The 26,422-nt window shown below is 53.2% G+C and overlaps 1 protein-coding gene across 4 annotated transcripts in view; it reads right to left on the bottom strand.

Annotated features, from left to right (window-relative positions):
• Positions 1-917: 917 nt before the first annotated feature.
• SIL1 (SIL1 nucleotide exchange factor) overlaps positions 918-26,422 on the bottom strand; it is a 237,024-nt gene continuing 211,519 nt past the window's right edge. For all 4 annotated transcript variants that reach the window (XM_077786721.1, XM_077786720.1, XM_077786722.1 and 1 more), the window contains 3 exons: positions 5,349-5,445; positions 3,089-3,253; positions 918-1,374 (listed from right to left, as the gene is read on the bottom strand). In XM_077786721.1, the coding sequence (XP_077642847.1) occupies positions 1,024-1,374; positions 3,089-3,253; positions 5,349-5,445 (613 nt within the window). In that variant the 3' untranslated portion in view covers positions 918-1,023. The remainder of the gene's footprint in view (positions 1,375-3,088; positions 3,254-5,348; positions 5,446-26,422) is intronic.

Here is a 26,422-nt window from a genome sequence, read left to right as displayed (position 1 = left end):
AGCCCATAGGCCCCTTTCCATCCCCGGGGCCAGCACAGGCATCCCCAGTGAGCCCCTGTTCAAAAACTTGCCAGGTTTAAGACTTTTAGGAAGAGTGAGTGAAGTTTTGGCTTTGGGGTTGGACAGGGAGGGCTGCTAGTGGTTTTCTCCTTGGCTGATTCCCTAAGGAGGTGTTACACAATCCCCACCTTAAATCCAGCTCTGACACAGTGACAAAGCTAGGCAGGGCCTGAGAAATCCCTGTGCTGATCCCCTCCAGTTCTGCTGGATCCCTGATTGGCCTGGCATCACTCGAGGCTCAGGTTTCCAGCAGAAAAGCCCCTTCCCATCCTTGTCCTGACTGTTACTATCAGATATATATATTTTTTTTTTTAAACCTACAAAGTAAAGCCTTGGCAAGGCTGGCTAAGAAATGCATTTCAGATAAAAATAGGGAAAAAAAACTAATGCCAGCAAAACAGCCTGAAACCCCAAAAAGAGAAAGATCAAAAAAAGAATAAATTGTTATAATCAGCCCTGCTACTTAACAGTGACAAATGATACACTACAAGGGAGCCACAAATACTTGAGCACTAAGCCCAGCGTTTGCAGGGTCACAGAGGGGTATGGATCTGTTGGCATTTGTGCCCATCCCTGGTGGTGGCAGAGCCCTGCAAGGGCTGGGGGATGGAAGGGACCAGCTGGGCCCTGCAGGCCTGGAGGAAGTGCAGGGATTCAAACATCCCCTCCTGGGAGTGACACAAGCACGGCCTCCACAGGAACACCGCTTGTTCCCTTTCTGCAACTCCCAAATTCCCCAGCTGAGCCCCCAGCTTGTTCCCTCCACTGTGCTCCTCCATTCTTCCAGCAGTATGCCATAAAAACAAGACACTCCCCACAGCCCAATATATTTTAATAACGACATTGGCACACAGTGCTGGGATCTTGCTTAGTCCAGCATTTTATTCCAAAGTGTGCCTGCACCAGTGCCATCCAAACTTGCTGTCACCCTGAATTCCCCGGAATTGGACAGAACCCCCAGTTTCACCTCAGTTCCTGGATGATGGTGTTTACAGAGCCCAGGAGCTCCCTGAAGTAGCCGTCCTTGTCCCCTTCCCTCTGCTCCTCGGCCGCCAGCTCCTCGTACTCGCTGCGCAGGAGCCTGAGGGTGGTGCCCAGGGCGGGATCCCCCCGGTATTGCTCCCTGCAGAAGGCCACCAGGACCCCCACCAGCTTGAGGACCTTCTCGCGGGTGTCGTGCTCGGGCATGGCCAGCAGATTGGGCACCAGGGCACACCAGCCCTGCTCCACCACCGCCGGCACCAGCCTGACCTGCTGGTACTGCTGGATTTTCTCCTCCATCTGCTCTCCGTGCTGGGAGTCCTCAAGCAGCATCTGTGGGAAGTGGTGGAACACAGATTAATGTCCCTGTCAGAGAGGAAGTGCTCCCAGGAGGCGACACAGTAGAGGAGGATGCGTGTCCTGTACCACCTGCCGTGGATGGGGACTTGCCACAGCAGACCAGACCGAGGTTGTGTTCAGGCTCCCTGGCCACAGGGGCTGTTTGTCCACCCTGGAAAATTCCCAGGGACTGGAGGTTTCTGTGTCACGCAGCATGAGAGGGGACTCAGGGGCAGGAAGCTCAGCAGGACTTGTAAAGTCTTTGGTTTGAAGCCTTTTCCTGCTGACAGGTGCCTGCAGCACCTAATGAACATCATCACTTGGCTCCGTGCTGCTCCTCCCAGATATGGGGATCTCCGTCTCCTCCAGCCACAGCCAGACCTTCCCCTCCCAGCGTGGTCCAGAAAACCCCAGTACTGAAATTCTGCAGAGGGCTGGATCCCTTACAGCAAGAGAGACCAGCCAGAGGGGCATGGGGGCCAGGGGGAGGAAGGGAAACTCCCCCACATCATCCTGTGAGCCCTGTGGGGCTCAGGTGGCAGAGAGGCTGTTGATAGCATGAAATTTACAGGCAGGGACGAGGAAGGACAATACCAGGGAGACCTCCCCGCTCCTGGTCCTCTTGAGAGCTGCCTGCTGAAGTGCAGGCAGGATTTGGGGTGAAAAGGAAGGAATGTGGCAGGAGGAGCTGTTCAGAGCACCAGTGACTTGCTCAGTTTTGCACTGAGAGCTGCCAGGGTGCTTTATGATTCCAAACCAATCCGTCTGACAGTCACCCAGCCCATCCCAAACCTGCCACCTCAGCTCAGAGCAGCCCCTCAGCACCCAGGGTACAGCATTCCCAATCCAAAGAACAGCTAAAAATTGTTGTTTTAACAGAAACCCAAGAATCTGCCAGGCTGTGCCTGCCCCAGACCCAGGGAGGTAAGAACAGATGGGGCTGCTGGAGAGGAGAGCTGGGAAATGGGCAGCAGGATCAAATGAGAATAGTTTGAGTCAAAATGCCCTTGTCTGCTCTTTTCCCATGGAGCTGACAGGATCATGTTAGAGGTAGCACCTGATAAGATTTCAGACCTGCTAAAATAATTTGCACCTTTACAAAGTGTCCTGGAAAATAACTGATTTAACAGAGAGATGCTGCTCTGCCGTGCCTGCAACCCAGGTATTAGAGCAGCCATAATCCGCAGGGCAAATTGGCCATAAACTGAGCCAGAGTGGATTTAATTCCCATTCTCTGGAGTCAGGGAAACGCACAGACTGAACAACAAGCCATGGCACGGAAAGACAGGCTTTAAACTGACACTTAGAGCAGTAATCCAGGGTATTTGAAAATAAAACATGGAACGTGGCAGGCTGGGCTCCAGCAAGGGATGTGCAGCAGGCAAAGGGCTCTCTGGCAGGCAGAGACACAGCAGAGCTGGCTTGTCCCTTGGCCTTGGCTGGACACCACAGCCCAAGGCCAGCATTCCCTACTCATGTCTTCACTGTCCTGCTGTTTAAACATCCTTGGGAGGAAATGGTGGCAGTGACTTGAAGGCAAACAAAGGTTTCAGCTCCTCTGGGTTCCCCCATGCACTCATGTGGTGTTGGCCAAGGGGCTGAAGGGGACTCATCCCCACTGATGCTGGGCTGGCTTCTCCTCATCCTCATCCTGTGAGGCTGTTGAGGCCTGGCTGGGTTTGGGGGTGAAGGTGAGGAGTGCTCTCACCTTCTCCATGATGAGGTCGTAGAGCAGTGTCACCACACGAACATGGAGGGGCTCCATCCCCTTCTGCCGGAAGAGGCTCCTGAGCACCTGGAGGCCACCCAGCTTGAGGAACTGCTGCTGGGCATAGGGGAAGTGCCTCAGCATGGAGGACAAAGCGAAGAGAGCCTGGTGGAGAGAGAGAGGGCAATCAGCATGTGGCCATGGCCTCCCCATGTGGCACAGCCCCTCTTGATGGCACCCCATGGGGACATTCATGCTCCAGCACACCTGTGCAGAGCTCCATGGAAAATGCATCCCAGCCTCTCCTTGCTGAGGGACATCTCCAGCAGTCCTGTGTGCAATCCCAATCCTCCCCAGCACCAAATATTGGGTACTTCCATCCAAACTGCAGTCCGGGCTGTCACTGAGGGGCCTGTGGCCAGCCCTGACAGACCCAACCCATCACTCCTCCCTGTTCCCCCCCACAAGGCACAGAGCCCGGCCATGGGATGGAGTGAGGAGTGCCCAGCGCCACTGGCAGAGCCTGATTCCTACGAGGTGATTTGGATGAGGGGTGATGTCCCCACACACCCACAGCGCGAGGACGAGGCCATGATGTCCCCCAGCCCGGCCCAGGCCCTGTCAGGTGCAGCCCCGCGCACAGCCAGAGCCGGGCGCCGCGGTGCCCCCAGCCCGGGCGCTGTGAGGGGCCAGCCCGGTGCCGCGGTGCCCCGAGCCCGGGCGCTGTGAGGGGCCGCTCGGGGCCAGCCCGGTGCCGCGGTGCCCCCAGCCCGGGCGCTGTGAGGGGCCGCTCGGGGCCAGCCCGGTGCCGCGGTGCCCCGAGCCCGGGCGCTGTGAGGGGCCGCTCGGGGCCAGCCCGGCGCCGCTGTCCCAGGCCGGCTCTGCAGCGCGGGCACGGCCGGGGCAGCGCCCTGGGGCCGGGCCCGCCGCCTGATCCGAGCTGACAGCCGCGTCTCCCCGCTCCCCTTCGCTTCTATTTTCCATTTTCCGCCTTGCTGCCGGTGAATTTGCGATGCTGCTGTCTCCCTTTTGAACGGTGGACCAGAGGACGGTGGAGGGAGGAAATGCACTTTTGGCCTCGCCGCCGTGCAGGGCTGTGAGCAGCGGGGCGGAAAAGCCACCGGAGCGGGAGCGCGGGGCTGCTGCCCTGTGAGGAACGGGCTGGGGCACAGCCTGGCCTTGGGAACCTGTCTGAGACACAGGACACTGCACACAGCACGGGAACTGGGAACTAGCACCTCTGTCCTCCTGGAAAAGAGGCTTCAACCCTTGGAGGGTCTCTTACAGCTGTGTGTGAACGTGGACAATACTGAGCCCACCCCTCTCATTTCTGCCAGCACGACGCACTCAGGTCACTGGAAAGAGCTCCTCTGGTTCACAGCAGTGTGTGAGAGCCCGGCATGCCCAGCCATCCCTCCCCACTCCAAAAGGAGCTCTGGGTTGAGCCACAGGCGCTCCTGGGAGGAGTTTCTAAGCATGGATCAGCCCGTGGGATCTCCTCACATCCATGGCCAAATGCAATGGGATTCCACAGCTTTCTCCTGTGCCTTTCACTTGCTGGAGGACTCTTACCAGGGTTAAAGAGAACATATTTTAGAGAGCTCATTACAGGTGGAAGGAAGAGCCAGTGGTCTCCCCACCCTGCTGGACCCCTCATGCAGGAGGCCCCTGTGGAAAACAGGGCTGAGGGTTTGGGAGCAGCCAGGTGGTGTTACAGAGGTGGCATCACACACTAAAGTGAAGGTAATGGGATCTCATGCTCCAGGGACTACAGTAGGGAGAGAGGGAGGGGGCGAGGAAGCCCCCAGCCCGATGGACAGCACTGCACATTTGGCTTGGGGCTCTCGGTGCTGCTCCTTGCTCCAAAGCCTCTGCCAAAGGCAGGACATGGGGCTGGCTGCAGCAATTAGTTCCTCCAAACGTCAGCTCCCGTGTTTGTCAGCCTGTGATGGCTCTGCTGCCGTGGGGACCCTCGCCTGTGCCCCCCAGGATCTGTGGCACCGTGCTGTCCCTGCAGGCTGGCAGAGCCACTGCTGGCACTGGGAGACCACCCACAGCCAGGGGAGTGCAGGCTCCACCGGTGCTGCTGAGGTGCCTTGGTACCCAGAGCCCCCCTTCTGCACCCCTGGGAGTGAAGCCCACCCAGCCTGGGGGGCAGCAGGGATCCCACACCCTCCAGATGGCCGTGATGTCCTGAGGGTGTTTACACAGAGCTCAGCACAAACCCAGCTTTGCTCAGAGGTGCAGCCCCACTCCTCACCTTCTTCCTGACAGCCAGGGGCTGTTCTGTGGCCAGGATAACCAGGAGCTTCTGCAGGGCACCCCCCTCGATGGCTTCGATCTGCACTTTGGGGTTGCTGCAGGGATGAAAGCATAAGGCAGGTCACCAACAGAGTGGGGCAGGGCAAGCTGGGAGGCACCCTGGTCTGGCTTGTACTAGCACTGGGGTGGCAGCAGGACCAGGACAGGGTCTGTCCCCTGAGCTGGCCCTGCTGAGGCCCCTGAGGGCTGTGCCCGATTCTGGCCCCTCATGGCAAGAAGGACCCTGAGGGGCTGGAGCGTGTCCAGGGCAGGGAACGGAGCTGGGAAGGGGCTGGAGCCCCAGGAGAGGCTGAGGGAGCTGGGAAGGGGCTCAGCCTGGAGCAAAGGAGGCTCAGGGGGACCTTGTGGCTCTGCACAGCTCCTGACAGGAGGGGACAGCCGGGGGGTCGGGCTCTGCCCCAGGGAACAGGGACAGGAGGAGAGGGAACGGCCTCAGGCTGGGCCAGGGCAGGCTCAGGGTGGGCAGCAGCAGGAATTTCCCCATGGAAAGGGGGCTCAGGGATTGGGAGGAGCTGCTCAGGGAGGTTTGGAGTGCCCATCCCTGGAGGTGTCCAGGGAAAGGCTGGAGCTGGCACTGAGTGCTCTGGGCTGGGGACAAGGAGGGGATCAGGCACAGCTTGGACTTAATGGTCCGGGAGGGATTTTCCAACTTCAGTGGTTCTATTTAATTCTATTTCCACCCCACAGTGGACATGAACATGAGTCAATCCAGCCTGATCCCAAAACAAAATCCCCCAGCTCTCACCAATGTTGGCTCATGGTTATGGAGAAGGTACAAACCCTGCAGCCATTTCAAACACACCTGATATGAAGGCAGCAGGTGTGGGGAGGGCACACTGGGTCACCTGGGCCTTCCCACCACACTCTCCATCCCACCTGGCATCCTCTAGCAAGGAGCCCTCTCCTGTGGCTCCCTGGTTCTGTGAATCCTCTCACTCCACATCACATCCACTCCTGAACAGCCTTCATATTCCAGTTCCTGCTTCCCTCTCCTCACTTGCTGCGAGTGTGCTGATCACCCACACACCTCTCACAGCAAGAGCTCCCCTCCGAGAACTACTGTGGATAAATCCACCCTCCTGCCTGCCAGGACAGGCTGAAACCTCAGGTCAGGATGTCAGCAGCTGCCCAGGGACAGACAGATACACACACACAGACCATCCACACGGACACATTGCAAGCCCACTTCTAATGATTTGGTGGTGGAGCCATCAGACCCTCCAGGCTCCCTCCTTGGCAGGGCTTTCACAGTCAGGGCACAGTGTGCCAGCTGTCTGATCCCTGATCCCAGCGCTCCCATGCTCCAGGAGCAGCTCCAGCACTCCAGCCTTTGCTGGGCTCTGAAGCAGCAATGGCACCGTGCCAGACGATGGTCATGGCCCTGCTGGAGCACCCGCAGCTCCCGCAGCTCCTGCAGCGGCTGCAGCAGCCAGGGCCCAGCCCCTCTGTGAAATAAGAGACACAGAGGCAGGCAGGGTCATAAGGAAACAAAACCAGAGACAAATGGAACTGGACAAGGAGAAGCTTGGAGTTAAAACCATTGCTCAGAGCAAATCCAGTGTGGGACTTCCCAGCTGGCAATGCCTGACTTGCCAGGCTGACCTCAGGGCAGGAAAAGGGCATTTGTTGAAAGCCACCTTTGATTTCTCCCTCCTCACCTGCTTGCTGCAGCAGACATCCAGGCACAGCTATGGCACAGGCACCCTGCCAAGGTGGGGGCATCTGTGACCTGCCCAGACAGGGCAGGAGGGAGAAAGAACAAACCCAGGAGCTCCAAGATCATCCTGCAGATGAGATTTTTGCAGCACAATTCTCAGACCCCCATGTACCAGCCCTGCAGCATCCCTGGAAGCAAACCAGCTTCTGCAGTGCCTGGGTCAGGTGGGACCTGACACATCCACCATAAAGAGTCCATCCCCAACTCCCCCATGCCAGGAGGTGCAGAAGGGTCCTGCAAAAACAGGATGTGATTTTCCACCCCAATACGTTGTGCAATGATCCTTCTATGGCATCTCTGAATGGGCTGGGCACTGATTTGGGGAGTCAACAGAGGCAAACAGCACAAGCCCTAAAACTTCACCTGTCCCCAGGCCACTCCTGGGCCCAAAGCCATTTCCCTCAGCCCACAGCTGGGGCTCTCATTCAGCTCCAGCCAAACCTGCAGCCACAGCCTTGGCCCCAACAGCATGTGGTCCAAAAATCTGATTCCATTTCATGTGCAAGTCTCTCTGGGCTCATGTGCAAGTCCCTCTGGACAATGGAGACTAGACAAGTGCAGAAGCAGCTTGCAGGAAGGCGCTTTGCTGAGTAGAAATGCACTGAAAGGACAATCCCTTGGGCTGGAGACCTCCTGGTGCCATTCAAGGAGAACAGCACATTTGGGATATCCAAGCTCTTTAGTCACATCTCTCTAAAATAAATAATAAAAACTCTTACAGCAAGAGACACAACTGAGAAATTGGTATGCCTTTAATACTTGGCTGGTCACCTGGAGGACTTGATCTAATTAAAATCTCTGAACCATGGAGCTTTTGCCAAGGAGCAGCTGCAGAGGTGAGGGAGCCTTCCTGGCTGGTGGGTGTGCCGCTCGCTTCTCAGTGCTCCTGTTGCTCTGCCTCTGCTATCAATGGTCCTGGCTTCAAACTAACAAAAAAGCTTGTTTGAAGGTTTAGAAAACTCAGCAGAGATCTGTACAAATTATACTGTCAAGCCCAGAGAAAAGCAGCCTGAACAAAATAAACACAATGAGACAGACTGTGGAGCGCTCACATGGGAAATTCAGCCATGCTAATCTGTTAATGGAGACAGGATGGTGGCATCTGCAACAAAATTCACTGAAATGGGAGTCTGAGGCTGGAGCAGGGCTGGGCCAGCCTATGGTGACATCCCATAATACTGCAGTGATGGCACAGGTTTGGGTGTGCTGCACTGATGAGATGACCCAGCCCCTATCCCAGGTGAGGAACAGCCACAGGCTGCAGGGATTCAACACAAGCCCCATGCAGCTCCCAGAAGAGACCCCTATGTGCTGAACAGCCCCAGCTTGGCCTGGGGGGGCCCAGCCTGGCTGTGGGTCACAGCACATCCCCTCTAGATGTGGCCCTCGCTGCACATCTGAGCTCCTTGTGCCTCCCAGCCATGCTGCCCACATTCTGTGCATTTTCACTGGCAACTCCTGGCATGGAGGCAGTTCCCACTTTGCAGACGAAGGGGATTTTCAAGAGTACTCTCTGCTAAGAGATACCCTTGTTCCACTCCTCCTAGGACGACCCCAAGTGCACAAATTTAGGAGAGACTTCTCAAAGTTTTTGCAGGCTGCACATGCGATGGGTGTGGGAAGACTGAAAAGCAGCAACACAGCCCTGAGGCGACAGCAGCTCTGGAGTTAGGTGGGAACTTACAATAAGGCAGCAAAATTAGATTTAAATTAAAAAAAAAAAAAAAGCAAGCCAAGTGGTGCAGAGGGACACAGGGACTTGGAGACACAGAGCAGGGCAGGCAGGCAAATGCCCTCATCTCTACTGCTCTGACAAGGACACACACAGAATATTTATTTCATGGCCTGCTTGTTGCAGAAACTGCATGAGACCTTGGGAAAGAATGGGTGACCTCCTCTCCTGGGCATCCTGCTGAAGCCAGGTGAGGAAGGACCAAGCAGGGTGAGTGGGATGGAGGGGCTGGCCCTGGCTGGGTGCTGGCACAGCGCTCCTCCTGCCCTGGCATCGCCCCAGGCACAGGGAGATGAGCTCTGATGAAAGGCCCGGTGCTGGTGGAAGGCATGATAATCACCGGGCTAGACGGGGCTTAATGGGTCTCTTCACTGCTCAGAACCAGGCTCTGCGGTGCCGCCTGGGAAATCAAAGCTGGGGATCAAAGTCTGTAAGTCTGTGAAAAAGCCTAAAAAATTTAGTGTAGTCTATTTAGCTTGTGCTGTAACCTGAGTATCAGAAACAGGCAGCAAGGCAGCATTGCTTACCTTGCCCTCCGCCTCTTTCCCTTCCCCTCCCTGGTTTTCAGACAGAAATCTGTTAATGGAGAAAACAAGAGCGAAACCAACAGGACTGAAATGTGCCTTGTCTGGCTCCTGGACTCTCAAACCCTCACACCTGGGTCACAGTTTGACAGGCAATGGAAAAGGTCATTTCTGTGAGCCCTGAAAACAAAGCAACACAACCAGGGTCACACTTGAAAAGGCCAGTGACTTCTTCATCCTTCTCAGTGTTTGGAAGATTTCTGACAGCTCTTGTAAGCACAGTCATGTTAAAATTATTTGACAAATAATAGATAGAGAGATAAAACAGATCATTACAGTGTCAGTAATTCCATCCTGAACTAGAGCTGTAAATCTGAGACTGAACAAGGGCAGAAAAGAGAGGCAGGGTGATCAGCAGCTCATTAATACTTGCATGACTGAATTTCAGATTGCAGGTTTAAGAATAAAAAAAAAAAAGCATTAAAACAATTCAAGTGAGAAGTGACACATAAGGAGAACACGGCTTCCTTCTGCATTCCAGGCTCTGGCTATGAACGATCCCTGTGGGAAATGACCATGGAGCAGCTGCAGTGAGCCAGATGGCTCTGAATCCATGACTTCCCAGGTATCCACATCTCCTTCCAAACTTCCTAGCTTCCTTCCTAAGAGGAGGATAACTGGGACAACTCTGTATCAACAGCCCTACAGCCACCTCGCCCTCCAAAATGTCCCCCTGGCTCTGCCAGTAAATGACGCTTAAGCACAGGGTGGGTGAATCCCTTACAAAACACACATTTAACTGAGGCTTTCCACAGTCCCAAGCTATGGAAAAGCACATTTGCATGCACAGTATGAGATACAGGATAATAAAATTACCCCAATGCCACCAAGACTGCCTGTGACTATTGTAGGGAGAAGGAGGAGGGATGAGGCACAGTCACCCCAGGGACCACATGCAACAGAACTGGCCTAAAAATCCTCTTCTCCAAGAACCAGCTCAGACCTGAGTTTATCACAGACAAAGGCGTTCAGAGATACAACTTAAGGAGATTAAAAACCACCCAGAAGAATGGAGCCCTAAGTCGTTACACAGATCAAAATACAGCAGAGAAGAAAGCAGGGGCGAGGGGGGGAAAACCTGACAAAAGGAAAACTAGGTTTCAATAGGCAACACAATACAACAATTTCATATGAAAGATGTGAAGCATGAAAGAGATGTTAGATGTTCAAAACCTGAGAATATAGGAGAGATATAAAAAAATCCCCAAGAAGATGAAAATCTCCACTTCAATGCAATGCTGCCTTCTCACTTTCTGCCGAGCCAGGCGCTGGCCGCTGTGGCGGGGGAGCAGCAGCGTCCCTGGGAGAGCACCATGGCTGCTGTGACATCCTGGATTACAGGGACACAGCACAGCCTTTAATGAGCAATTAGGTTATGGAGTATTTGTTGCTAAGAGGAGAACAGAACTGCAGAGAAGAAATAGGAACTGAGTACGTGGCTCTTGGGCTGATGTGATACTCAAAGCTGGGAGCATGAATCATCCCAGAGATGCAGGAACAGCATGGCAGGGACCCCCAGGGAAAAGCTGGGGGAACCTTGGTTTGGCTTCCAACCACATATCTGTGTCCCAGGCAAGAGAGGGGTGAGCTTCTTGTGAGCCCCCCAGCATCCCCTCTGAAAGCAGGAGGGCTGTAACATCCTGTTAGAGAGCCCCAGGCTCCCTGGGAGCACCCTGACACTGGGTTTAACTGGGAACATGCTGCTCCCAGGCACACCGTGGAAGTGGGAATTACCTTGTGCGAGCTCCTGGCCCTTTGCAGTCACAATGCTGAGCTGGAAGTGCAGAGCTTGGTGTGGGCAGGAGCCACTGGGAGGCCTGGATCTACTGGGAGCCCAGCAGGGAGGAGACCCAGCTCACCTGAGCCCAGGCAGGGTAAGTTATGTGTTTAGAACAGGAAAAAATCCAAGGAGCTGTGATACCCCAGCACAGCGTAACAGATGGATAATTAGATTTATACAAAGAGCTGTAAAAGAAAGTAATTAAATAAAAATACAGAATAACAAATCTGCTGCAGCAAGACACCTTGCAGGGCTGCAGAAAGCCCCTGCAGCTGGGCCCCAACATTCCAGGTGTGGGATGCAGGAGCTGGGGCACTTGTGTGAGTCAGCAGAATCAAGGGGTTGCCCAAAGCACAGAGAAAGCAATGGGAACACAGGAACTGAGTTGAGTCCCCTCCTCTTCCTCCCCTCTCTAGGGAGCAGAGTAGACTGAATACCAACTCTGGCAGTAAAACCTCAGGTGCCAGAACAAAACCAATCACATCAGATTGTTCTACTGAACACACACAAACAACAAACTGACTGGCTCTATTTATAGCCGTAGGAAAAAAATGGTCCTACAAAACCAGATAGGAAATCACAGACAGCCCCAAAGCAAGCCCAGGCAGGAATCTCACTGCCCCAGCAGGAGTGAGGTCTCCAAGGACACCCCCAGAACCTTTCTCCTGACCCTTGGCTTTGCCAGCTCTGAGCTGTATTTCAGTGCCAGCACGCACCCCTGGCTCCAAGGACAGCAGTGCTTTCCCTGACCCTCACTGGGCTGCTCCAGGGGGAATTTGCACCTGGAGCTCCCAGACACCAGGGCAAGTAGCGAGGGCAGCTTCAAGAGCCTGAGCTGACAGCTCAGATTCTATGGGTTTAAACAACACTCCACAGACTATTTGATAAACATAAATTTAAAAAATAGATAAAAAGCAAAGATTTGGGGATTTTCATAACGATTGCCTAACCCTAACCCCATGTCAACACCATCAAGATCAGTCTGTTCTGATGGTGAAGGATGGGCTGTGCAGGGCACTCTGAGGGTTTGTCACCCCTCTGTGACACAAGGGCTGGACTAGGTGACTCATGTCCCACCTGCAGTGGTCACAGGAGTAGCATGAGTCCTCTCATAGTGAATGATTGATCCTTTCACATAGGTACAGGCAAGTGCTCCACAGTGCATGGAGAAAGGCATCCCAGGAAATCCCCCCAGTGTTCAATAGCCCAAACTGATGCTTTGCTTCTGAGGGTAAATCAACATTATGGCTCTGTGTGCCACACTTACAAAACACTCCCCATGGATTCCTGAAAGCCTGATATTTACTGTAGGTCAGACAGGGATCGGTGCTGGGGGATGGGCTATGTTTCATCAGAAGCTACATTAATAAAAATGAGGAGATGCTCTCCAAGTGTGAGCAGAACTCATTTATTTCTGTGCCATTTTAGCCAGAGCCCTCAAAAATTGTGTTGATTTCTTTTTTTAAAAATCCCAACACAGCAAGAAACAAGAACAATAGTGCAGGATTAATACCACGGCCTCGAGCTCATCCCATGTTGTTCATCACAGAGCCTTTAAAGCACCCCTTGATTTATAGATGGGGAGACTGAAGTGCTCCCAGGAGCGTTGGCAGCCGCCTCGGGGTGCGAGTGCGAGTGCTGGCTCCTGCCTCCCTGCTCCTCCTCTTCCTCACATTCCTGTTCTCTGCACGCCTCCACCCTCCCAGCTCCAGATCTGAAGTGGTCCAGGATGGTGGCAGAACAGCCGAGGTCCTCCCCAGCCCTTTGCTGCTGCAGGACCCCCAGTGAGCCCCTCAGACCCCGCGGTGGGGCAGCTTTGCACAGAATTCTCCCCCCGAGCATGCTGAATCACTCTGGGCATCATTCCAGGCACGCCAAATCTCTCGGATATTTCAACAAAACCTATTCACACGCCTTAGGTGAGATGAAAACACTGCAGAAAGCTGTCTGAAAGCACCACAAGAGCCTCGCTCGGAACGCTCCAGCTCTGCGGTGCCGATGTGACACATCCCACTAATCATCCCGAGAGATGCTAAAGGGGGCCCGAGGCTGAGCCCTTCCATTGTTACCCGCTTTATTTGTTTGCTTGCTCATTTGAGCTGATTTTTCTTTAAGACAAGTGCTAATAATATCAAAAACCCAAGGAAGCCTTTGCCTGGCGCGTTCCTGCTGGGAATGCCAGCGGAGCGCAGGCACTCCGCAGCTCTTCCCGAGACACAAAGCGAAGTGTGAGAACAGGCATTTCACTCCTCTCCCCTGCAGCAGCAGCTCGGCGCAGCTCTGTCCTATTTTAACCCTGCCATCTGCTCGCAGCTCCTGCCGTCCCCGGGCAGGGAGCGCTGCTCCGAGCGGAGCCTCCCTCCGCTCCCACCCGCCCGGCCGCCGGCCGTGCCCCGCAGCAGCCCGGGTGCCACGGCGGCAGGGAGGGGATGCTGCTTAAACACCCATCCACTCACGGCTCCCGAGCCTCAGCCCTCTCCTTGGCAGGCCAGGCAAGATGCTGGACCCACCCCACTGCCGTGTCACTCTGGCTCTTCCCGGTCCCAGCGGGTTTAATGGTGCTATTAGAATCGTTTTAGTCGATAAAAGTAGGTTTGTTTCACTGAGTCATGACTCAGTACCAAGACTTTGCTCCTTTTACAAAAGCAAATCACCATCTTGCAAATGCCAAGCACAGATTTCAGTTCCGAAAGTGAAGCCTGGGGAATGTTTCCAGCCAGAGGGAGAATAGAAAACTACATCCGCAAAAGCTAGGAAACCGTTTTTCATTTATCTTATTTTGATAAACAGAGAGGATACCCTGTGGAATACCAGCTCCTGAAGAAACCTGATTAACTCCTTCTACATCAAGTGACTTAGTCATGGATTAATAGAGGGGAGAGCAACAGTAGGAGATGCCACGGGACCAGGGACTGCAACATAACCCACAGATAATTCCAGCCGGTTCCTAGGTGGGAAGCCCTCGAGGAAAACTTGGGAGCTACAGAAAGCACCAGCAATTCTTTCTGCTTTCTGATTCATCCCTACTCACCCACCCACATGCCACGGCAGAGGAGGCTGTAACTGCTACATTTAGGATGACATTTAAAAATCAAGGTTGTGCTGCTGATGGTCATTAAAAATCCCACAGCGTTTTTCAGAAACAAGTGGGTACTCACATCAATGTTCCTGCCAAGTATCAACACAGCAGTCATTCTTTCTAGCAGCTTCAGTTAAAAGATAAAAGAAAATTGTGCCCACCTATAATTACTGTTATTACTGTTGCTGTTGGATTTTAAACATTCACTATATACCTTTACATTTCCTAAATACAAATGAAGAAGAAAATACTTCCCCAAACCTTTCCAAGTGTCAGATTAATCTCTTTTAAGATCAGACAGCTACAATTAAGACATCCAGCCCATAAAAGCTGCCTGGGCTCCCTCAGTAACATGTCGTGACCTGTGGTCTGCATGTCCCTGGAGACCCTGTGTCTGCTTTTCCATAGGACTTGCCCTGGTTAACCCAGAGAGGCAAATCCACTGCCCAGAGCTTTAGGGTCACTCTAAAGGGGGCTGCATCTGTTCTGAAAAGCATCTGAGGAATTCAAGGTCAGCAGCAGCGAGCAGAAAAGATGATTTGTCTAGTGGGAGATGGGGTGGCCTTTGACTCCTGCCTTAGCTGGAATGATTTGCCAGTTGGAGGATTCCCTGTCCCTGGCTGGATAGCCAGCTCAGGTGGGCACTCGTGTAGGAGCACTGAAGCTGGGTGACACAGATCCCATCTTCTGAGAGAGGGTGAAGGAAACACCTACAAATGACTGAATCAAGCTCTCAAAGAGCCAAAATGATGAAGGTAGTTAATAAAATACAGGAATAACTCAAAGGATTCATATGCAAGTGTAAGAAACAAGGCCATGGCAGGTACCAGAGCAGAACTGGGTGCTCAGGAAGAGTGGGAGCAGGGAGAGAAGCACTTCCAGAAGGGAAGATTCTGCACAAAAGATGCAGTGGAATAAGATAATTATGCAGGAGGAAGAGAATGTCAGCAGCGTGCCCTACATCACTGATGAATGGAGAGAGCAGATACCTTGACAAAGAAATCCAACCTGCTAATTAAGATTTAATGACCCTGAAGGCAAAGACAAAAAGCCCTCCTTTGCCACAGTGGAGGATAGAGTGGACAGAAAGCCTCAGCCTGGCAAGGGAAGGGTTAGGAAAAGGTCAAAGATTGTGAGATGAACAACATCTCTGCAAGGGGGAGCATCCAGGCAGGTTGTGCCAGGCAGGAGAGAAGGGCTCCATCCCTAGGGCAGAAGAAAGCTCCAAGAGCTGAGCGTGGTTGTGGAAGCTGAGCTGCCTGCATCCAGGAACAGCTTGAAGGTGAAGGAGGAAGCGGGTTCAATTCATTCCACACTCTGGAACTGTGGAAAGACATACGCCAGGCAAATGTGAGTTGTGATGATCACTTCCCACTGCTAGACTCCGCTAGGAGAGGACGGGGAGGTGACACAACCAGGAGTTCACACATGTGCTGCGAAGGCGCAGGAGGAGCCAGGGCTTGCCAGTAATTGCTGGGGTGTAAAAGCCAGGCTGACTGCAGCCTCGTAAACAAATCTGGCTGTGCCTCCCCATGGCTCTGCTGCCACGGGGTCTGCCAGGGCCAGAGTGCACACCACGGCGCCTGCCAGCCCTGGGGGACCAGGTGCTGCCTCTGCCTTCAGAAGCTTCAGGAAACCACTGCAGAAATCACTGGTCCTGCACCGATGCTTCCTGCCCAGTGAATGTCTGTGACTCCATGTCACAGGGAGCAGCCTGTGCTGAGCTGGGGCAGAGCATCTCCATCAGCAGGACTCCGACTGAGCCCGGGCCATGCACACCAGGGAGGTTGCCACGGCCTCCAGCTGACCACACAAACCGTGCAGGAGGGGGCTGAAAAGCCACCTGCTGTGTGATGAGTGAGGACATGAGTGCATCCTGCTCCTCTGGCCAGCCCCTGGCGTGTGACACGCTGGCCTCTTCCCAAGCCGAGCTGACGCTGCCTCCCGATGACAACATCCAGGACTGATTTGTGGCAGTGACATCAGCGCCCACAAACATCCTGCCTGCTCCTGCCCTTGCTCACACCCTGCCCTTCCTGCTCCCCAGCAGCAAGGACACCGGCCTGCCAGCAGGCCAGGGCGGAGGAGCACAGCTCCTCACCCTCCCTCATGCTGGGCTGGCTCCCACCTCGCCCCACGGCTGATGGCACCCAGACACAGCACGGTGACACCTTCCCCACGCTGGCAACACAGAGTCCAGGTCACAGGAGTTGTGGGTGATGTCTGGAAACCATCACCCCATGGAGAACAGCCATCACACTGACCTACCTCCTTCCCATTCTCTGCCTATTGTGCAAATGCAAGAAAAAATCCTCTGCTTGATCTCAGTCAGCCGTTTTTAAATTCCACAGTGGATGGCAGCTATTCTGTGGATTCACCTCTGCTCTGGACGTAGAGGTGGAGTGGAGAATGGAATGCTCTGAGGAAACCTCAGAACCCCTTCCACTGCTTAGAAGGCTCCAGAAGAACTGGAGAGGGACTTTGGACAAGGGCTTGGAGTGACAGGACAAAGGGGAATGGGTTCATATGACAGGGGCAGGGTTAGATGGGATATTGGGAAGAAAATGAGAACCTTCTGCCCAGAGAAGCTGTGGCTAACCCTGGATCCCTAGAAGTGTCCCAGGCCAGGTTGGACACTGGGGCTTGGAGCAGCCTGGGACAGTGGAATGTGTCCTTGCCGTGGCAGGAGATGGTAATGGGATGGGCTTCGGGGTCCCTTCTGACCCAAACCATTCTGGGATTCTGTGATTCTCTTCTCTCAGGAGGCTGACTGCACGGAGGAGCTGCAGACACATCAGTTTTCATGTTGGGAAGCAGTACTTGGACAGGCTTGGTTTAAGTCCATCTTGCAGAACCATTATGTTCAGTTCCAATTCCCTCTCTTTTCTGTGTGTTCACTGTGAATTCCCCAAATGCAGCACAATCTTTCAGCATTCCTGCCATGGGATGAATCTGGGCAGATTCCCAGGCCTTACTCACTGCTCCCTGTTTATGTCCTTCATGCTGTGCTGTGACAGCCCATGCCACAGGATGCCTTGGACAATCTGGGCCACACATTTATGGCCATGGACCTCTGTGTTTCACAGCACAAATTTGGGAATCCGCAGCTGACCATGGACACATCACTCATTCTTGAAATGTAGGCCACAAAGCTACTTTAGTTCTGCTTTTGCTTGTAAATCAAGGGCTTACATATGTAATTGGCCCAACCTTAAGAGCAAACAACAGCAGTGGTAGCACTGTGCCAGCAATTATTCATGCCTGTAATAAACGGCTGTAAAATTGAATGCCAGCCTTTAAAAATCTGGCTCCTCACTGCACAAACAACAAAAACTCATTTGCAGGGCTTGGCCAGGGGAGTTTTTAATTTGGGGAGAGAGACTGAGGTGGGTGAGGATTTATTTTTTCTCTTTTCATTCTCTAAGAACGCCACTCATGCCCACGTTTAGGTCACGGATTACCCTGGCTACATTTCAGCACTGTGGAATAAACCCAGTGAGAGGGGACAAATATGCTCTCTGCATCCCAAGAGTAGGGCCCTGGGAGCAAGCACAGCTGATCCCCATCCCCTGGCACGTGGGAACAGTCAATTGTTTGCAGCCCTTCCTGCCTCCATGCTGAGCTAGCAGCGAGCCCACAGATGAGCCACCATCCCTGGGGATGACACAGCCACTGGCCCTCCAGCTCCAGGCAAACCCCGTGCTGTGTTCCACGCCAGGACAGGGATGCTGAGCCTTGCACAGGTCCTACCAGTTAACAAGAGCATCCTGGCTGATAAATCACTCCTCAGGGTTGAGCAGCAAACATCCCTCTGCCTCCTGCGCCCTCTTTAACCAACCACGGCTGCCACGCAGCGCTCCTGGGCTCGAGGGGCAAAGGTGTGATGAGATCATTCCTTCTGCTGTGCACATTTCTCACCGACAACACCAGAGCAACCCCTATAAAACTTCTAGCACGTGGCTGAAAATCTCCTGGGTGATGCTGAGCAATGGCACCAGAGGAACGAGCAGGAACTGACCCCTGCTTCCACAAGGCAGGAGCAGATTTTTCCCACTCCTGCAGCAATGACAGAAGCAGGGACCTTCCACGCTGGACTCCCCAAGATTAGAAGATCTGAGGCACTGACAGACTTCCTTACTAGGGAATGAACCGTTTTACATCCTCCTTTGGCATTTCTGGTTGGCTTCCTCCTGCTTTAAGCAGTGGCAGAGCACGAATGGAAGAGCTCTGAGAGGACTGCTCTCCCTCTCTGCTGTGGAAAGCTTCCCTCGTCAGAAATCCCCTCTAACTACCAAGTTTTAGTGTCTTCTGAAGGAAGCCGCATTCATCGCAGTTCAGAAGGGACCTTTTGGCCTAATCCGCACTAGAAAAACTGCCAAACTGATCCTCCCATCACACAATTAGCAGCCGCGGAGACTTCGCTACACCGGGCGCTGCTATGACAACAGGAACGGGAGGCTCGTTAAGGATCTCATCGAGAGGGATAAGAGCAGTCAGGGCTCGGGAGGAACAGGAATCAATGGGAGCTGCTGACAGCAGCGGTTCTGCCGCATCGGGCCAGGTACTCGGGAGCCCTGGAAGCCCGACTCGCATTGTTACGGCGCGGTCGCCGCGAGTACAACTTCTGAGGACAGGCAGATTCCTGGGGAGTAGAGATGAATATTCATGAAGGAGCTCAGTTTGGGAGAGGAAATGAATCAAGTGTGACAAATGCCGCCTATTAGGAAAAGAGGGTGGCGTCTATTTTTAGTGGAGTTAAGCAAACAGTAAAGCTCACTCTCTAAGAACTCCAAATAATACCACTCCCTGCTCTGCCTCCCCATCGGCAGATAAGAATTTAGCAGCACGTTCCCACCAGCCAAAACCCGCTCGCCTCAACAGAACTTTTCCGATTTAGCCCCCGTGAGTGTTTTATAAAAATACAAGTTTTAATCTCTCATCTGCATAGGAAGATGTAACGGCTTCCACCAGGATTTATTTTTTCCCCTCCCTTCTCCAGCATCATAAGGCTTGAAGGAACCTTTTTAAGACGGAAGAAAACGCTGCATTGAAATCTCCTAAAAGAGCACTCACGCGGAGCTGTAATCACTTCAGATGCACAGAATTATCAGGAGGAGAAAATTCATCTCACTTAGAATCAAGCCCCAATTTGAAGCAGAAAGGAAGAGGCTTGGTTTGCCACCGTGCCAAGCACTCAGACTTTTCACTGAAGTCAAAGAAGCTACAGCTGCTCTGAGCCATTGAAAATCATGCCCAGAATCTCTAGCGAAACTTGTTTGCAGAGATGGCAGCAGGCTGATAAGGATGTTGACTATTCCAAATAGGCCCATGTTATTTTATATTTTTAGAGATACTTAGTCTGCCTATTTTTATTATTAAGCAGAGGTGGAGTATTTACAGCCCTTTTCTAGAAATCTGTACAAATCTGCTGCTCTTCAGCAGGCTCCTCTATTCTTCTGGTGAATGTTCCTTCTTTTACTTTTTCAGACTTATAAATGTCCAACTAAGGAAGACAACAATGAGAGACTAGTGCCTAACAAAAATACTACCATGGCCACAAAGGTACTTGAGAGGCCTTCATCCCATAGGATGCTTGCTCCCCAGCCAGGATTATGACCAGAGCATTTGAAGAGCAATAGGACAGGGTGGTGAGCACTTAGAAGACCCCTGGGTGGGCTGGGGCATGAGCCAGGGGTGAAGAGACCCTTGGCACAAACTCTCCAGGCTCAGTCCAGGCTCTGCTGTCTCCTCCATGCACCAAGGGCCAACTCTTCAAGGCAAATGCCCAAACTCCTCCACATGCAACACCACGTGGCCTCTGTCACCTCTCCTGAGAGCATCAAACATGGGTTTAAAAAGAAGCTGCTCTGAAATTAGACATGCCAAGTGTTTATTATTGATACCAGTCTCTGGCACCAGTAGCTGAGAGACACAGCCTTTCCCAGAGCATCCAAACCCTGGGAAATCATCTGTGGCTTTGAGATCACAGGTGGTGTCCCTCGCTGAGGTCTCCTCCTTGGCCTTTCCTTCCTGATTGAGTGTTCTCATGATTCCCACTCAGCTTTCAGGTTATGAGGTCCCTTTCCACTTGGAGGGGAAGATGCCCATGGTTAGCAAAATGTGACTTATAACTGGGTCCACTGGGGCAGCCTGCATGCCCAGCACAGCTGGGACCCTGCCAGGAGAACAGCCAGCACACCGAGCTGTCCATACATCACCTCCTGGTGCTCGGCAGGGCTGTTCTTCAGGGCAGTTGGGCCCAGAGTCCTTTGGAGAGCACATCTCTGTCCCTCGCCATGCCAGCCCTCAGCAACTGTTGCCATGGTTATTTCATTGGAGTGCTTTTCATCAAGGAGATGCTGCCACTGCTGAATTGTCTCTTGCAAGAGTTATATAGAAATAACTAGCTGATAAGTAGGAATAACGGGTTCAGACTGCCCACGGAAGCCAGCGATCCCAATTATTTTTGTTTTGATCCTGCCTTTCTTTTGGTCTCCGCCAGGCTCAGGTTTAAAGCGGGGTTAGAGATAAGCAGCAGAGAAGGAACGCTTCCTGATGGGAAACACACTTGGTTCTGCCAGGAGATTAAAGGTCTCTCCTCACACAAAGCCTCTGCTTTTCAATCAATCCTAAATAGGCTCTAACAAGGCACAGCAATCAACCAGGCAACATATATCCATCCTCACCTGTCGGCTTGGGGCGAGGAACGAGATCTATTTCCCGGTTCCATCATGCTAATTGTTAATGAAGATATGACGGGCACAGCCCAGCGCCGTTCATCAGCGGGCAGTGAGGGATGGCCGGGCCGCGCTCCTGCCCGCAGCGGGAGCGGCTCCGCCGCCGGGAGCCGGCCCGCGGCTCTGCCGGGGCTCCTGGCGAGGCGGCCGCCTGTCACACCCGCTTCCACATCACAGAACGCAGGAATACAGCCTGCTCTGGAGAGCCAGGGCCGTTTTGTTTAGTCCTCATTGCAAGCTCTGGGTAATGATGGATCTTCTCTTCCCCCGCCAACGGGGTCCCACAGCGCAGCCCGTTAGACTTTGAGCAGCAGAAATGCCTTTTTCTGCTCTCTGATGTCCCTGGCACAGGGTTTGGGCAGGGAGGTGCTACCTCAGACCTGGAGAACAGTGCAGGTGGAGGAAAGGCACATGGAGCCCACTGCAGCCTGCAGAGCCACCAGTGTCATCCAAATCCCAGCCTGTGACAGTGGAGGGGCTGCCCAAGGAACAGGACCCATCCCACGGAGAGATGCAAAAGAGCAGGGGAAGAGCTCAGCTTTATTCACAGGAATGAGCCCAAGGGCAAAAAAAAATCCATTCGATTTTTCTTTCATTCTTTTTGGGGAGCATCAGGCCCAGCAAGGTAAGGGATTGTCCTGCTCTGCTCTGGGCTGGAGTGGTCTCACCGTGAGTTCTGAGACAGTTTCGGGTGCCACAGCATCAGCGAGCCAGAGCTGCTCCAGGGTGTCCAGAGGAGGGGCCGGGGCTGGGGAAGGCTCTGCAGCCCCACCCGGGCAGGGCTGAGGGCACCGGGCTGGTTCAGCTGCAGCAGAGGAGCCGAGGGCAGAGCTCAGGGAAGGAGGGAACGGCTGCAGGGGGAGCTTTGGGATGGACACCAGGGAAAGGCTCTTCCCCCAGAGGTGCTGGCACTGCCCAGGCTCCCCAGGGAATGGGCACGGCCCGAGGCTGCCAGAGCTCCAGGAGCCTTTGGGCACAGGGATGCACAGGGGGATTGCTGGGGGGTCTGGGCAGGGACAGGGGCTGGACTGGATGATCCTGGTGGGTCCCTTCAGCTCAGGGTATTCTGATTCCAGATGAAAGCCAAGCACACCTCGCACCTGGAGCTGGGCAAACACTGTGCTGAGCCATGGAGACACTCAGAACCGCAGGGTTTGACAGGGTGTCTGCCTGGTAGACATTTCTGAGCTGCTACCACTGGCCTCAGACACCCAGGCTAGTGCCAGCCCCGCTCCCTGGGGCTGAGCTCCCCTTCTTGCCTGGCAAAGCAGATGTGGCTGCAGAGAGCCACAGCCCCTGGCAGCGCCCAGGCACTCTGCTGGAGAGCACTCTGCACTTCTGGAACAGCCACAGGCTGTGAATGTGGATGATGTGACCCCAGAGAGATCAGGATTCAGCCATTCTCAAGGTACCAGAAGAGACAGAAGACAATTTTGCCAATTCCAGCTGAAATAGCCGGATTTAAAGAAATTAAATTTGTCAGTTCATTAGTGTGTAACATAAGAATGAAAAAGGCATTTCTAATTCCTGATCTGCTAATCCACAATCCGCTGATCTGCAATCCCCAGAGTCCCCAGGGAAAGAAAAGAAAAGCCACAGCAGCCTTATAGTATCTCTCCATGACTTCTGGCCAGCTCCTGCAGAAAGAGCTCAGCTACAGAGCCTTCCTCCCTGTACAAAATCCACCTCAGCAAACTTGCTGCCATCCTAGGGGAGCTCAGGGATAATAAAAATCAAACTGCACTTGTGAGAGTGAGCGAACACTGGATGTTTGGTGAGGCACTGGCTATGATGTCCCAGGAATTATCTCAGCTCCCCACAGATCTGCAGGATCAGCTCATTTCCAGCAGTGCTCCCACTCATCAGGATAATTAGCAAGGTCCCAATCACCTTCTTAAGTGGGAGGGCTGCTACTGCACCACAGGAAGGGGTGCTGGTGCCTGTGAAAAGACTGTCCTGGCTGCATCTAGGAGATGTCCCTGTACCTTCTTCCCAGCTGAGGGACCCATGGATGTCGTTTGTTATCCAGTTGGCCTCAGCAAGAGCATTTCAGTGCCCACACACCTGCTGAGCACACACAGCCATGGGCCCCCAGCCACATCCATACTTTAAACCATCATCTCCACAGCCAATTTCAACTTCCCACGCCAAATCCTCCCTTAAATTATTCTCAACACCCAGCCTCATTCAGCTGCCTCAGGGGGAGGCACCCACAGGCCTCTCTTTGGCACGTGGGCCATGGCAGCACAGCCTGAACACAGAGGCCAGACCAGCAGTGAGCACCAGGTGGGAAACTGGGAATCCCCTGTGGCTGCCACCACTGCCCTTGACCATCCCCTTCATGCTCTCTCCAAACAGAGAGCTGACATAGCTCCAGAACAGATTCCAATTTGCCTTTGCAGAGCAACTTTACCTTCACTTGCTGCATCTCCCCAGCTCCAGAGCTGCTCAGAACTTGCTGACCATGAAAGCACCACCATCAGCATTAAAGCCAGTTTGCACAGGGAAGACTGGCTCCCAAAACATGATGGAGAACTCTCCTTTCTGCAACACCTTTTTCTCCTCCTATCCAGAAAATGCTGTAAATGTCAGTGGCTACAGACCCCAGAAATACCCACTAATGCTGAAGCCACCACATATAACAACACCTGGTGTTTCTTCATTATTCTCTTCCCTCTCACAGGCAAGGATGGGAAACCTGAGGAAACTGTGCAGGTCACACATGGAGCAGGAACCCAGAGCAGAGCCCAGAACCCCATGCCACTCCCATACCTCCGCATTCCTGAGTTTTTTGGAGCAGGCTTCAAAACGTTCCCCCACTGCCTGCTCAGCTCTCTGTGCAGGGACACAGGAGCCATCGTGCCCAGCTGAGGAGGCTCGAGGCAGAAATAGCAGCTCATCACCCAGGTACAGCAGCCACACAAGGACCCTGACATGCCACCATCCCTCCCTCCCCCCAAACACACCTGGGCCAGCCCTGCCCTCCTCCAGCCACAGGTCCCACCGAGAGGGGACAGCTCGGGCTGCCTCTGCCAGGTGACATCTGTATGTCTCCCCCTGAGCTCTTCATGCCAACTGCATTGATCCCTAGGTTCTGCCAGGGTAGGACCAAGCCCTGACTCCACTGCACTCTTGAAGGTTTCAATTAATCATAAAGCCACTTCCATTTTGGGCTCCATCTGTCTTTATTCCTTCAGGGACTAATAATGCCACACCGTGTGTTTTCACACACTAGCTGAACTGAAATTAAGACAGATTTCAATATGAAGTACCTGAGAAAAAAAAAGCATTTTTTTGAAAAGAAAGAAATCTCAGAGTCGTTACTGTTCTCAGCTTGGAAAAACACCTTGTTAAGTAAAAGCAGCAGGGTATTAATTTGGAAAACAACTCAGGTGAGTTTATGCCCATTGCAAGACAAGCAAACAAATTAAAATCATATTTAGGGGCTTTTATGACAAAGTAAGTATGGAAATATGACACAACCTGCTTCCAGAAGGAGAGGAGGAACATGCAGAGGAGCTCACACAGGCTCCCATGTGCAGCCTCTGAGCAGAGAGATGCTGGCAGCAGCCACCCTGCTGCACCAGGCATGGACCAGCACCCAGAAACCCTCTCCAACCTTCCCTGTTGCAGTGACAGAAATAGATAAAACCCAAGAACTCTTGTGGTTCATCATGTATGGCAGGTTTGAGCTGCTCAGGGCTTGGGAAGCTTCATTTACATGTCAGCACACCGTCAGCACCTGGGTTTTGTGTTCCTTCCTCTGCAATCCCCCCACAGGGCCTTTCCAGCCAGCCAGGCCTGCATGTCCACTTCAATAAGGCAATTCTCATGTTGATCTGGTGGGTTATACAAAACAACAGCCCCTAATTATTGATCTCGGCAGATGCAGCTAAGGATTAATGACCTATCCCTTGGGACTGCCACTGCAGGGCTGTGCCTATGTCCCCTGGCTGTCAGTCTGGCAGCACTGGCACGTCCCCTCCCTCCTCACCCACACGGAGGTGTTGTCCCACACAGTGACAGCTGAGACTGCGATGCCCAAAGCCAGCTCCAGGACGATTAACAAAAGGGAACAGTTATGGTGAGCACTGGGAGGGAATAACTGGGGGAGTCATGACTGTGGAGAGCAGCAGTGACAGGACGTTTAGCATGACCCACATTTTGTCTGGGCTCCAGCTAACACTACCTCACTGCAGGAAGAGCCCTTCCTCTCTCCCATCCCATGAGTTCAAGGCATTCAGTAAAAAAGGAGAGACAGGCTTGAAAGGATGTTTGCAAGAAATTATACGATGTGCTCTGCATTGAATTCATAAGAGACATGTGAGACATGAGAAGTGCAGAGCGCTGAGGGGCACGAGGATTCTGATGGAAGCCAAGATCCTTTGATGGCAGCCTTCTGGAACTGGCTGCAGTACCTTGGAAACTCATTAAATGCAGCAGAAAGGACAAGTGACGTACATCTATTGATGCTCTGAGCAGCAAATTAGTTTTCAAATCTATTCAGGGCTCCTGCAGTGGCACCATGGGGCCGAGCCTTGGTGGGAAGCGGCTGCGAGGGTGAGAGCGTTCCTCCAGCTCGTGTGGGGACCCCAGCTGCCCTCAGGGAGGGGACGCCACTGGCCCAGCTCCCCGGGGACATCAGGTGGCCACAGACAGCTGCCCTGAGCATCAGGGCTCAGGGGGCAGCACGGCTGCTCAGGCAGCCAAGCAGGGAATCATCCCCTCCCAAAACATGCCAGGCTGCTCCGAGGGCCTCTGCTGGACATCTCCTTTCACGCAGAAAGGAGATAAACTAAAATAAAGGGACATCAAAACCCAGCTCAGAGGAAGACATAGAATGTCAGCACCTGAGGGAAGAACAAGTAGTTAACAGTGATGAGGAGTTTCTTCAGAAAGAGATAATTTCCAGTAAGCTGCTGTTGTCTCTCATCATCCTGTGCAAACACCTGGAGAGCCTCGAAGCAGCTGAGGTTGGCAGCAATCTGGTGGAAGGCCTGAGGAGCTGTCTGCATAGATGAATAATCACCTGTTCCAATGAATCTTTAAGCACATGAATAGACAGATGAGAGAAAGCTTATCAAAGCACTCTATTAAGAGAACAGGTAGGCTGGAAGATGCCAACCTGGAAACAAGGCTGATCCCTCTTCAGTCAGGACAGCCAAGGGCTGTTCTTGGATGCCATGGGAGCCTGCAGTTGCTGGTCTGTGTTATTTTGCCTCCTGTGAAAGCTCTGCTGCCCTCTCCTTAGCACAAGGAGAGGAGTGGGGGAGAAAATACAGCTAAATCCAGAAGAGAGGCCACAAGAGGCATGGGCAGCCCTCTGACATCCCTCTACAGCCCAGTTCTGCCAGCTGGCAATGAAATCCAACAAAAGCCACCA

The sequence above is a fragment of the Lonchura striata genome, chromosome 15, assembly GCF_046129695.1.
Source record: "Lonchura striata isolate bLonStr1 chromosome 15, bLonStr1.mat, whole genome shotgun sequence".
NCBI classification, from domain to species: Eukaryota; Metazoa; Chordata; class Aves; order Passeriformes; family Estrildidae; genus Lonchura; species Lonchura striata.
This window is presented reverse-complemented; position numbering and strand designations above follow the sequence as displayed.